We start from the raw sequence: 13,668 nt of genomic DNA, 5'->3' as shown, positions 1-13,668 counted from the left end.
GGGGTCACAAAGAGTCGGACACTACTGAGTGACTAAGCACAGCACGGTGCAGTCTTAATTTATCTGTATCTAAAATAAGGTATGGTACCTGACTGCTGATCTCTTGCAGACTTCTGGTGAGTCATATTATGATAGTGTCTATTATACCACTTGAATTTTGAAAGAAATTATAGAGATAACAAATGTGTTTAAACCTATATGAATACATATCTTTGTCCCAGGTTTTCTTGCTGTCTACTGTTTAGCACTTCAGACATTCAGCCTGCTTGGGGAGATTGGGTTGAGCTAACCCAGGATTCACTTATGAGGATGGAAGTGTAAGAGAGACGCTCAGTGGCAAATCTAGCATTAGTGGAGTGCTAGCTTTCCACTAAGTAGTTAGCCCAGCATAATAGCTGCATTTTCGGAGCAAAGATGGAAGAGAACTAGGCAAGCTGACGGCCCACAAACATGCAGGAAGCTTTTCAGAGACAAAGGAACCAACGTGGAGATCTGAAGTCAGAAGCAGTCCCTCACACCCTTGCCAGACACCTAGGAAAGTGTCGCTAAGTGGATGCTCTCACACTAGCTTTGATTAACTAAAAAAATAAGACAACAGGCAGCCTAAATTATTTCTTTTCCCCAAGTTTGTGAGTTCAGCTCTCTAAGCCTTTTGAATTTGTAGCATTGTGTACCAGGTACCATTAATGTCACATTTGTGTGTAACTGAGCATAAGGGATTCCATCGGTGACTCTGGCCCAGGTGACCATTGCTGGCCTGAAGCTGAGCCTAGGGCTAAAACATCCATGAGCTTCAGACCACAACCTGGCTGGCAAGCCTCCTCATTAGTGCAATTATGTTACTGTCAAACACTCCACAGCCTTTGCAAACACAGTGGAGAAAATTTGGGGTCAAATGTATTGTTGATTTGGGTTTCTGGGTTTTATTTTTGTGGTGTGCTTTTGACTTTGAAGTGCACATCATAGGAAGGTTCACAGTAGTGAGTTTTCTCTTTGTTTTTAATAACTGAGATTTAATAAAAGAATAATGAGTAAATAAGAGTATAGGTAAACCAGGGAGCTCTGTTTTAAACCTGTAAAACTGGACCCAGTGAAGGCAGCATGTGTGCATAGTGCTGAATGGGATAGTGAAAAAGGGGGCCAGTCCCTTTCAAGAGTAAATAAAGTCATGAGCAGGAACAAACAATGGCTTCTGACGTCTCTCTACTGATGCAGAGACTGGAAGAACCAAGTTACCCTGGACTGTGGGCACAAAAAGATAAAAACAATCTCAGTGATACCACTGAGACTTGTGTGTGGGGGGTGGGTTATGCCTAGACGAGAGCTGACATATAGAACTAAAACATAAAACACCATATCCCACCAACATAGCTAGTAGGTGGGTAAAATTCAGGAAAATACATCTTTGTATGGCAATACATGGTGAAATTCAAAGTGGGAATTTTAAGGAAATAAAAGGAAACAACCAAAGAATTATTTGGAGGGTAATGAGTACAAAACCTGAAGTAGAGATTAAAAACAGATCAATTAGCAACAAAGCAAGATAAGGGCAGTTTACCTACATATTTGCTAAGAATATCAGTCTCTTAGAAACAGCAGGTGATCCTTCTTCCCATGCCTCGTGGAGAGTTCTGAGAAGGCAGAGAAGCTGTGTGAGGAATCCTACTTTGACGACCATGGTGCTTAATACAGAGGAGAGCTGCTTGGCATGGAAGTGGCCCAACCGTCTTGGAATGTGCACGGATGTGATCAACTATGTTCCCTGGAATTTAGAAAAGCAGACATTTTTAATCCAAGGAAAGGTTGCTTCGTTCGCCAAATCAGAAGCTCAGTGTAGTTTGTGCCGGTGAGGAGGGGAAATGGAAGGTGGGAAATTCTGAAAATGGATATTGTGTCAGGAAGGCTAGGGTGCATGAAGGAATAAACGCTTGGGGGAACTGCCCAAGGTAATAAAAGGAACTTTTTAGGGCTCTGCTCATAGAAGCATGAAGTATACTTGGAGAGATCAGTGTTCAGAGCAAATGGTGAAATGTTTAACAAAAGAGGGTGAGAAGGCAAGGCTAGACACCTTTTACTTGTTCTTTTTTCCATTGTTTCCAGAAAGACAGTGCTCTTTGTACTGGAAAGGGTAAAACAGATCCATAAAGAGGACTATGAATCCCACATTGAGGGCAAAGAGGTAGAGAGCACCTGCCGCACTCACCAAATTCAGCTCTCCCTGCCATGTGGGGAAGTGTGTAGATTATTTCATATCAACTTTTGCATAATCTCTCTTCCATCATGATGAATAGGAAGGGTTTCAAAAAGACATAAATGGACTAACATTTCAAAACCGGGAAAGGGTTTCTGATTTCTGAAAGTCTAGACCAGTCGGCTTCATGGCTTACCCTCAAAAGTCTTTGAATATATCATTAAACAAGTGGTTGATGAGCACTTAAGAGAAAAGGGATTTGGTTGAGCAACAACTCAGAGTGAAGCAAGCAGCATGGTGGAGTGAAAGGAGGATGGGTTGGGAGTTCTGATCTGGATCCCAGCTCCATTCTTTGTAGGCTGTGAGAGCTTAGGGAAACCACATCGTCTCTTTGAACTCGTGTTTCCTCATTTTCAAGTAAAATGGGAAAAACTGTAGCTCCTTTACAAGTTTGTTGTCAGTATTAAAGGAGATCAGTGAAAGCTTCAAGCTTCGTACATAAGAGACATTCAATAAATGTTTGTTTTGAAAAAGTAAATAACAGTGGGATACAACTAGCTTAAGCACATGTGTTCTAGGGTGGCATTAGTGGAGCTAAGGCGTTCCACGGGAGAGAGGGAGAGGAGAATGCCCTGGACGCGGCCAGGTGGCTGCATGCTGTTCTGGGCGTTCCCAAGGTGAAGTGGACGCCTGGGTCAAGGACAGACAGGACGGGAGGGCTCTCGGAACTTGTCCCTGGCGAATGGGTGCAGGATCTGGGGAGGTTTAAAAACAAAAGCCTGGGGGAAACATGATGGCTCTTTTTAAGTATTTGGGAGGCTGAGCTTTGGAAGAGGTTTTGACCTGTGCTAGGACACCCCAGTGAACAGAGCTACTAACAGTGGGTGGAAGTGACAGGGACGTTGAATGGTTAAACGTTCTAACACTCAAAGCTGTCCACGGACAAAATAGGCTGCACAGGGCTCTTCACAGTCTTGCAGCCTCTCTGGAACTCTTTGGCCATGTGGACAGAGCTGGATGGCCACCCTGTCATAGGAAGATAGGGCCACCTGGAAGACCAGCTCTGTAGAAGGAAACCCACCCTTCCTGGGGGACATGGGTTTGGCTTGACCCGTGAAGTTCCTTAGAGGTCTAAATGTCTGCGATTCCAAAATTTCAAACTAAAGTTATCAAATACAGACATACCTCGGAGATATTGTGGATTTGGTTTCAGGTCACTGAAAATAAAAGCAGATATTGGAATAAAGTGAGTCACATGAATGTTTTGGTTTCCCAGTGCATATAAGAGTGACATTTACACTATACTCTAGGCTGTGTGCAATAGCACTTTGTCTATAGTAATGTACATATCTTAATTAAAAAATACTTTATTGCTGAAAAATGCTAGCCATCACCTGAGCCTTCGGCAAGTTTTATTCTTTTCCCAAGAGTAACATCAAAAATCACTGATGACAGATCACTATAACAAACATAAAATGAAGTTAGAAATATTGTGAGAATTACCACAGTGCAACACAGAGACACGAAGTGAGCAAGTACCTCAGGAAGGCACCAATAGATTTGCTCGATGCAGGATTGGCACCAACCTTCAATTTGTAAAAAACATCTGAGAAGTGCAATAAAGCAAAGTGCAATAAAACGAGGTGTGTCTGTATTAGTCAGTCATTTTAATTTGTAGTTTTAAAGGAAAATGCCAAAAATCCTTGAGATAGTGGAGCAGTATAGGCTTTGAGCCAGACTGATCTAAGTTAGAATCTGGGTCTGCCATCCCTTATCTGCATAGGTAATCTTGGGCAAATTATTTAACCCATCTAAACCCCAGTTATCTAGGTGGTAAGGTACTTGTGGAGATTAAAAGAGGTAATTCATGTAACATGCTTAGCATGGTGACTAGTGCTTAAATAATCTAAGCTCTTATTACTCATAGAATCTATTATTGTTACATCAAATTGGTGCTTCCACTAGGCATGATAATAAAAACCATAGCTTTCGATGGAGTGTCCTGGAGAGATCTGAGAACTGGGCAGCCATGGATACCAGGGGGTGAAATGGGCAAGCCTGGCACCCACAGATAGAAGCTGGTTCAGTCTGGAACCCAGGAGCACAGAAATGTGCAAAACTGTTAAAAGAGGATTGAATGAGGCATTGGGCTTCCCTGTGGTTCAGATGGTATAGAATCTGCCTGCAATGCAGGAGACCTGGGTTCGATCCCTGGGTTGGGATGAAGGAGGCATTGGCTTCCCTGGTGGCTCAGACAGTATAGAATCTGCCTGCAGTGCGGGAGACGCGGGTTCAATCCCTGGGTTAGGATGAATGAGGCATTGCAGGTGAAGCCCTTTGCCAAGTAGCTGGAAGATTTTGAGCAATCAGAATATAGTTGGTAAATAAATGAGAGTCACCAGGAGCAGCTGTGAGCCTTCGAGAAGCTGCCAGAGAGGGAGCTGAGGAGCATGATTGCCAGAGGAGCTGTGAATTCTGCCCAGCAAGTGCCTTTGACCTGGACCACCAGCATGCACACAGCCTTAATGTTGTGGCATTTCAGTGGTGCTGCTCATCACTGATGCCAAGACACAGCCCGGGTGGGTGAGGAGGCAGATATAAATAACATCCCTAGGGAAAAAAGAGATGGTTTCAAATATCACAGATAACAATAACAATCCTTCCGAAGAGTCATATTATTGATATATGATTAGCTATGTTGTGGAATTAAAACCTTGTATTGAAATATGATTTTTTGCATTTTCTAAAAAGTCTGTATGAAGGAAGAAATGAGGTGAGTGACCACAGATAAAAAGAAGCCAGGTAACTAGTATACTTCACTTTTTAACACATCACATTGATGGCTCTCCTTTTATACAAGTGCAACCCAGAGTCCCTCTATATAGTTTTTTTCAGGCAGAGAGAGAGCTCTTATAATGAAATTTCAAATATTCAAGTATGCATTTAGGAAACAGAGTAATGATAAATGAGATCAAAGTACATTTCAAAAGAGATCCATATATCTATTTTGAAAACAAGGAAAGTTTACAATAACCAAGGTAAATACATATCTGAAAGAAGATTCTGATATACATTTGATAAAAGAGGAGTCACAGGGTAGAGGAGCAAAGGGGAGTTAGATACTGAGAGTAAAATATTAAGACTATTTTTTAGTTAAAAACTGTTGCATTCAGAACAAATCTGGGGAGTGGGGCACACAAATTTCTCCCATGACTGTTGTTGATGTTGTTTTAATATTTATCTATTTGGCTGCACCAGGTCTTAGTTGAAACATGCAGGATCTTTGTTGCAGCATGTGAACTCCTAGTTGTGGCCTGTGGGTCTAGTTCCCTTACCAGGGATCACACCCAGGCCCCCTGCATTGGGAGCACAGAGCCCAGCCACTGGACCACCAGGGAAGTCCCTCCCATGTCTGTTAATAGATTCTGAGCTTCTTGAGGGCAGGTGCTAAATCTTTACTGTACTGCTTCGCAGTTCAGTGCCTCCTGAAACAAGGAATCCAATGAATGAATAATTGGATTTGTGATGGCAGAAGTTTCAGGGCAGGTCACAATTAGAATATCTGGAGTTGATATAAAGGAGAAAAGATCGAGTCACAGGGCATGGCAGCAGCAATTCCCTGGAGGATAGGGTAGGACATGGCTCTCTGCTTTTATGGGGCACATTTTCCATGTCTGCAGTCACTTGCTGGTTCTTTCTTGGCCACGTGTTTCCTGGGCAGTGCGTCCCGATAGATGATCTCAGTTTACAGCTGAGCACCTGAGCTGAGCATGATTAAGTATTGCCCTACCAGGAGCTGGAGGCTGGAGGGGTGTCCCCAGTGATCTCTGAGGTTCTGCTCAGGGCTGAATTTCATTGCTCTGAGATCTCCTGGACTATGTGTCTGTCCTCTCAGAGCTGCAGAACTGAAAAACAGAGAGGCAAACATTTGGCATCAGGTGGGCCAGATTTTCCAATGTTTGAATTTTTCAGTTTCCATCTGGATGACTTGTGTTAGGAAGATGTAAGTAGCATTTATCCAGTTTTAATGAAGTGGAGAGTTTTGTGACGATACACTAATGCACTTAGGCAACCAAACTTGTCAGAACAAAGGGAAAAATCACCTTCTTCTGAGTCATATGTTTGGCCATGAGGATGGATGGACCCTCCATCACTGAATACAGGGCAGGAGTCCATCTCTTGCTTTGGCTGTAGAAACAGAGACTTGGGTCAGTAAGGAGGCATTTGTCAGCACTCATGAAATCCTGAAAGCCATTTGTCAGCGCTTTGAGATCCTAAAAACCAAGCATATCTCTGCTCTGCCTCTCAGAGCTCATGGCATGTGTGAAAGAGAAGGCTCTGCCCTGGTGACCTGGCCCAGGGTTTCTGAAATCCAGCTGGAAACTTATAAGTAGTAATTGAGTCATGGTATAAAGTTCCTACAGGGCAGCTTTCTAGGGAGATGTTCAGTTCTAACAAAGATGGTTGTTAGTGTCTTCTTGAGTTCCAAATCCTATACGAGGAAGAGAGAGACCAAGAGATAGGGGTGGGGGTTGGAGAGAGAGAAGCCCAACAGCAAAGCCAAACAAAAAACCAAATAAGACGCTTATACAAAAAGAACTATGTAGCAAACACCATCATGTTGGACTCTAAACCTGCAGAAAGTTAGTTTTTTTGAGAATGAACTTCTCCATGAATTGACTTAAAAAAACAACAACACAATAATAGCCTTTGCTCATTCTAAATCCCTCTCCTGAGTTCTGTGTGGCTATGCACGTCTAAGGTTAGGTCATCTTCTTCCTTCCTTCACTGTAATCCAACTCTGCAAGGAAAGTTGGAATGGTGAACTTGGTCTCCCCCATCAGAGTTTGGCGCCCCTCTCCACAGGGGCTTGCCCTCACACACATTCTGCCGTGCCGGCTCGGGTCACCCTGTCTTCAGGGCATGTGATACCGTGGCTTCTGGCCCTTCCTTTGGAAGATAGTTTCTGCCATGTAATGAGTCAAGCAGATCGTTCATCAGTTCTGTTTTTTAATAAAACATGAATAGCACAGTTTATGGCTTCCACTATTCAAACAGCAGTTGAGCCTAAGAGGAATTACTCATCTTAATGGTTCTAACACTCATTTCCATGCAGCCGTGCTGCTTTTTCAAGCTTTTGCCTGAACTGGAGAATGACTGGCCTTAGAAAAAGTGGGCTCAGCAGGAACTGAATAAGGCCTTCCCAGGAGGGTGGACAGTGGGACTCACACAGGTCTGTCATCCAGTTCCTTGTCTCTGCAGACAGTCCTTCTTCACCCTGGAGTGGCAGGATGGAGCTGGCTCTGTGAGGTTCAGCATGTGTTTGCCCAGAGAGAGATAGGCTCCATTCTATGTCAAACACACGCAGGCTCCTAGGAAAGCCTGGATGAAAACCTTCATTTTCCTCCTCACGCTGCCATTAGAAACATCCTCCCATTAAGTTAAACTGAACTTAAACATATGGGATGTTCCTAGGAAATCAACAACCATGAGGGAGGCAGGTTAGGAACTGAAAAAATATTCCATAAAGGTTACTGATATGCACAGTACACCAGCATTACCCATCACTACTATTAGCTCCATTTCACAGACGAAGAAACTGAAGCTGATGTTTTCGTAAGGCTGTGCTGCTGGAAAATGATGGAGCCCAAACTCACATCCATATCTTCTGATTCCAAATCAATCTGCTGCCCAAGTGCACCAAATTAGGGCTCTGATAAAGGCAGAGCCTGAATCCAAAGGAACAGCTGGTGCTGGGGCCATGGACTGCAGGGTTGAGCTGAAAGCAGGTATTCAGGCAGGATCAGTCTAAGGTCCTTAATTCATGCTATGAGGTGATTATCTATAGGTAAAGCAGACCCAAACCCTTCAAAACAGTGATCACCCCTGTGGTCCATGTCTGTCCAGCCTCCTTGGCTTCACTCCTAGGTGAGCTCATGATTTTTTGAGCTGGCCTGGACTGCAGGATCAATGCTGTGTTCAACAGGCCAAGATCTAGAGAATCAGCCTCTTATGGCAAGCTCCCGTCTTGGTTACAGCAGCTACAATTTCTGAGCTGTTACCTGAGTGCTGTATTCATGAAAAGTCAGGAGCACAGGAACCTTTTGTTTTGTTTTCAAGTTGTTGATGGTATTCAAGGATTTGCTAATATCTTTTTACTGTTCCATTGCTGCAAATGTCTTTGCCCAGTAAGAAAGATTTCAGCAAGAGTTTCTTAATATTGCCTGATGCTGGTCACCACTCAGAAGGCAGTGGTGGGTGGATTCCACTGGAAGATGAACTTCACTCCCACAGCTGACAGCTGATTAATGTGTTAATTAGGAACCCTGTCCCCCCTCCCTCACTACCCGAATCTTCTTCTAAGCCCAGCCGAGTGTATATATTGTGCCCATGTGGGTAACCTCATGGCATATTTTGGCTTTGACTTTGGACGTTTATATAAAAATAAAGGCTCAGTTGCCAACATGAATAGCTTTCTTTCTTTCCAGGGGAAATACAAGATGGAAAGAGTTATAGGAACCAGAAGTCCTGCTTTTCAGTTTTCTTGTATCAAGAGCAAGTGATATTTCTGCTGAGGCAGTGTCTTTTGAGCAGTTTAGTGGTGTAGGTTGCCACATTTATTTCACAGGAAAGGAGTGAATCCATCAGGCCACTGAGCTTATAAGTACTACCCTGGCAGTCAGCCACCAAAATATAAATACTCTAAATGGACTAAAGGAAATGTTCATTCTGTTGTTTAGAATTGGACACATCCCAGGAAGGTAAATTTAATCTTTTTGAGGACTGCTGTTATAGGGTTGAATGGAATACGCATTTGTTTATCTCCTTTGTGATCTTTTTGTCTTCCACGTGATACATTATGTATTTGTGATACGAAGCATTTCAGCTGTCTCGCTCAAAGGCCTCGCATTAGCTGATTGTTCGGTCCCCAGATTGCCATCGTTAAACAGCTTCAGCCTCAGCTCCATCCAATCTGGGACCTGTTAGGGGGAGAAGTGGAACCAAAGAGGCCAGATTCCAACAGAAACAAAGCCGGGTGGAATTAGGGGAAATCATTCCAGAGCCCAGTGAGTTGAGCTCTGCACTTCTTACTCTTTATCTTCTAAAATATCTGAAGGAATTTTGGTACTTCTTGGCATAATGAGGAAAAAAATAATGCCTCAAAAGGTTAAAAAGAAAAAATTAAAGCCGTCTGTGGGAAAAAAGACGGGAAGGATACCCTATAACACCACAATTCAGAAAAACCATAGCTTATGAGACACATGCTATGTATTTCATGGATATGCAAATGTTATTTTATTAAAGAGAAAGATCTACAGTATATATTTTTCACCTAACTACTACATCTTAAGTAATCAGCTCAGGCTCTTAGGATGAAATCTTTAATTATGAGAAGTGTGTCATTAGTTAGATGTAGAATGAATGATGTGTTGCATTTTATTGCTTCACATGATATAGCCATTTGTGCCATAAATTCATTGACCCAATCTTAAACGATGTGTCCTATAAGACAGACGTGATTCATTATGTATTAAGTGACAATTTTTTTCCTCTAATAATTTTTCGCTTCACCAGAAAGATTGCTTTACTGTGTTTTTAGACCAGTGTTCAGAATTGAAATGTAATAAGACAAGCATACACACTCACACTTCTTACCCAAAATGAGATACTCATAAACTGTCACAATATTATGTAAACCCTTTGGGATGCTGCAGAAAATCAAGTAGGTAACCATTAGGCTTTTGCTTTAACTGGAAAGCCTGATAAAATAGAATCTGCTTCGAACTTTGATGTCTGTAATTCCTTTTATGAGGAAATAAATAAAATATGGTGGAGAACACTCCTTGGATAATTGGGATAGATCTATAAGCATTCCTTATTCATCAATGAATTATTGAAAGTGAAGGAAGTAAAGGGAGAGCATTTAAGTTATATTTAGATTATTTTTTGTTACTCTACTTGAAAATATTTATTTAGCTTGAGGAAACATAGGAATCCTCTGGAGGCAAATAATTCAGTCTGGCAATTTGAAAACCAATTAAGGATTTCAGAAAACTCTTTCCCCTTATGGTTAAAAAATATGATCCAAAAGAAATATGCCAGAAATTTTAATATATTATTTTAATTAGTTTAATTCATTGATAATGTTTGTTTTTTTAGTTCATGATTAAAGAAGCTATATTTGATCCTTCACTTAGGCTTCATTTTAGGCTTTCTATGGATTCCTAATGTTGAAACAGAATCTGGTGGCTTTATTTCATATTGGAATGTAAATGTCATGTCATTATACATTAATTTTATAAAAATGATCAGGTTTTAAAATCAATAACTTATGAGCATCAAGTTTTCAATAGTTTATTTGGCCTTTATCTAGATGAGAATTTTAAGAGTCTGAGAGATTGTGTGTGTCTCTTCTCATCAGAGGCAATTCTGTGCTTATTTGTAAACTAGACATCTCAACTGTGATAAAAATAAAAACACAACTCTTAATTCTGGAGAAACTTGAAACACTGTAATGAAACACAGGAGTGTCTTAGCATTGTTTTTTTGTTTGTTTGTTTGTTTTTGCAACAAGCATTTTGAAAGGGTTTTTTGATATGAGACCAAACAAAAAACTAATGTATGCCAATAAGTATGTGTTATTCAGTCTCACACCATCAAATATATTACCTGCAATATCAGGGGGAAAAGTGAGAAGGAAAAGAGTGGATTTACACATACAGACACATCTGCCATGAGTATGTACACTCAAAATCACATACTAGCCTGCCACCACTGTTTACAGTCTAGGAAAGCTGAGAGTTAAATGAGATGAGTAATCAAATGCCCAACATATGTTGTTTTTGCATTGTTTATGTGACCAATCATTACTAAAATTTATCATTTTTAATGCTATCAGTTTGCCATAGTTAAAAAAAACAACATGCACCAGCAACAGAACAACAGACACCCTTCTCAACAAAAACAGGGCTCTGTTCAGAGCAATACTGGAACCAGGGCTTTATTGAAAAGAGATTCAGATTCAATGAACTCACCATTGCATTGTGTTTCAGAATTCTTCCTCTCCTGCTGTATGGCTTGAGTGCTGAGGAAATGACCAAAAAAAAAAAAAGAAAAAAAGATTGTGTGTGTAATGTTCAGTCAAAAAAGTAAGGCACTGAAAGAACTATTGAAAATTTTGACATCTGTTTATCTGTTTATAGCTATGGCAAGATTACTCATATTAATTCTTGTTTAAAATGCCATATGAAGGAAAGACATTTGTGCAAACAAGAGTCATATTTGAATTGTAGATCATGTCTTCACCATCTGTGAGAGCTGATGGTGTTGCAAAATTAATGTGTTAATGAAATCACAATAATTTCTCCAAAGTAATGGGTTCTGAAGCCGAGAATGACTATTTTTTGAACTTTGATGTCTAGTGATTTCCAATTGGGAAAAGCTCTCAGCCTTTAATTAGTTCTGCAGCCCAACTTTAAAATAAATTTGGTGATGTCTTTCTTTTGCCAGGAGTAGATTTGAAGGGCGGAAAAGCCATAAAAACTTTTGGAAAACGTTCTCTGGTGTTTGAAAAGTTGTTAAATAAGACTGCCTGCCAAGAAATGTCACCAAAAATTCTGACTACTGAGAGAGAGTGGGCAAACAGCTCAAAAAATAATTCTAGCTTGCTGCAACATCACAGGTTGGGAATAGCTAAACCTCACACAGACTTCATGACTAATTCCAAGTTTCCCCTTGGAAGCCAGACATAATGATGTTCAGTGCTCTGTGTTATTGGTTAACACAGCACACCCCTTCCAACTGCATTATCCAACAGTCAGTAGTGTAAAGTGACTTTGTGTGAGGAGAATTTTAAGGGTCTATATTTCAAAGCCCACTGAACTTTTGGGAGAATTCTTTTCACCAAAACTATCTAGATTTGCATGAACAATGAGCCTCTTTGCGGAAAATATATGGGCAGGTATATGTACTCTTTGTCAGATCCACCTTTAAGTTATGCTTAAAGGGGAACAACAGTTTCTTTTTCTTTTTTTAAAATAGGAGATGGTGGTAATTGCTAGTCTGAAGAGTTAATATTTATAAAGCGATTCTGGCTTCCAAAGAGAAATCATTTTACAAACATTTAAGAATTTTACCTTTTAGAAGGAAACACTTCCACCTAGTTGAAAAATTATGATAAAGTTTGAAAAGAACCTCTATGTAAAACACGAAATGCTATCTACCAAAGTAGATTGCTTATCTTTTTTCTTATTACTGTGTTGTAGGTATGTGACTGGTGTAAGCACATAAGACACACAAAAGAATACCTGGACTTTGGGGACGGGGAAAGAAGGCTTCAGTTCTGCAGCGCGAAATGTCTCAATCAGTACAAAATGGACATTTTCTACAAAGAGACACAGGCCAATCTTCCAGCTGGGCTGTGCAGCACATTACACCCTCCCATGGAAAATAAAACAGAAGGCACCGGGGTGCAGCTGCTCACTCCAGACTCTTGGAATATCCCTCTAACAGATGCTCGCAGGAAGGCCCCCTCCCCGGTGGCTGCAGCTGGCCAAAGCCAGGGCCCTGGCCCATCGGCGTCCACCACCGTCTCTCCATCTGACACTGCCAACTGCTCTGTCACTAAAATCCCTACGCCAGTGCCCAAGTCCATGCCCATCAGCGAGACGCCAAACATCCCTCCTGTCTCCGTCCAGCCACCTGCGAGCATCGGGCCTCCCCTCGGAGTCCCGCCTCGAAGCCCTCCCATGGTGATGACCAACCGCGGCCCGGTCCCCCTGCCCATCTTCATGGAACAACAGATCATGCAGCAGCTCCGCCCGCCCTTCATCCGCGGCCCACCGCACCACGCCTCCAACCCCAACAGCCCCCTGTCCAACCCCATGCTCCCCGGCATCGGGCCCCCGCCAGGCGGCCCCAGGAACCTGGGCCCCACCTCCAGCCCCATGCACCGGCCCCTGCTGTCGCCCCACATCCACCCCCCGAGCACCCCGACCATGCCGGGGAACCCCCCGGGTCTGCTGCCCCCGCCGCCTCCCGGCGCACCCTTGCCGAGTCTCCCCTTCCCGCCGGTAAGCATGATGCCAAATGGCCCAATGCCTGTGCCCCAGATGATGAATTTCGGGCTGCCGTCGCTCGCCCCGCTGGTGCCGCCCCCCACCTTGCTCGTGCCATACCCCGTGATCGTGCCCCTGCCCGTGCCCATCCCCATTCCCATTCCCGTCCCCCATGTCAGTGATTCCAAGCCCCCCAACGGGTTTTCCAGCAACGGGGAGAACTTCATTCCGAGCGCCCCCGGCGACTCCTCGGCGGCAGGAGGCAAGCCAGGCGGACACTCCCTGTCCCCCCGGGACTCCAAGCAGGGCTCGTCCAAGTCCGCGGACTCGCCGCCCGGCTGCTCCGGCCAGGCCCTGAGCCTGGCGCCCGCGCCGGCGGAGCACGGCCGGAGCGAGGTAGTGGACCTGACGCGGCGCGCC

General features: G+C 43.0%; 1 protein-coding gene across 1 annotated transcript in view; it reads left to right on the top strand.

Annotated features, from left to right (window-relative positions):
* The window catches only part of SOBP (sine oculis binding protein homolog (Drosophila)), a 165,494-nt gene that overhangs the window by 132,172 nt on the left and 19,654 nt on the right, over nt 1–13,668 (top strand). Inside the window, exon 6 of the mRNA XM_010856698.1 lies at nt 12,457–13,661. Within this exon, the coding sequence (XP_010855000.1) occupies nt 12,457–13,661 (1,205 nt within the window). The remainder of the gene's footprint in view (nt 1–12,456; nt 13,662–13,668) is intronic.

The sequence above is a fragment of the Bison bison genome, unplaced genomic scaffold (assembly GCF_000754665.1).
Source record: "Bison bison bison isolate TAMUID 2011002044 unplaced genomic scaffold, Bison_UMD1.0 scf7180017864373, whole genome shotgun sequence".
NCBI classification, from domain to species: domain Eukaryota; kingdom Metazoa; phylum Chordata; class Mammalia; order Artiodactyla; family Bovidae; genus Bison; species Bison bison.
This window is presented reverse-complemented; position numbering and strand designations above follow the sequence as displayed.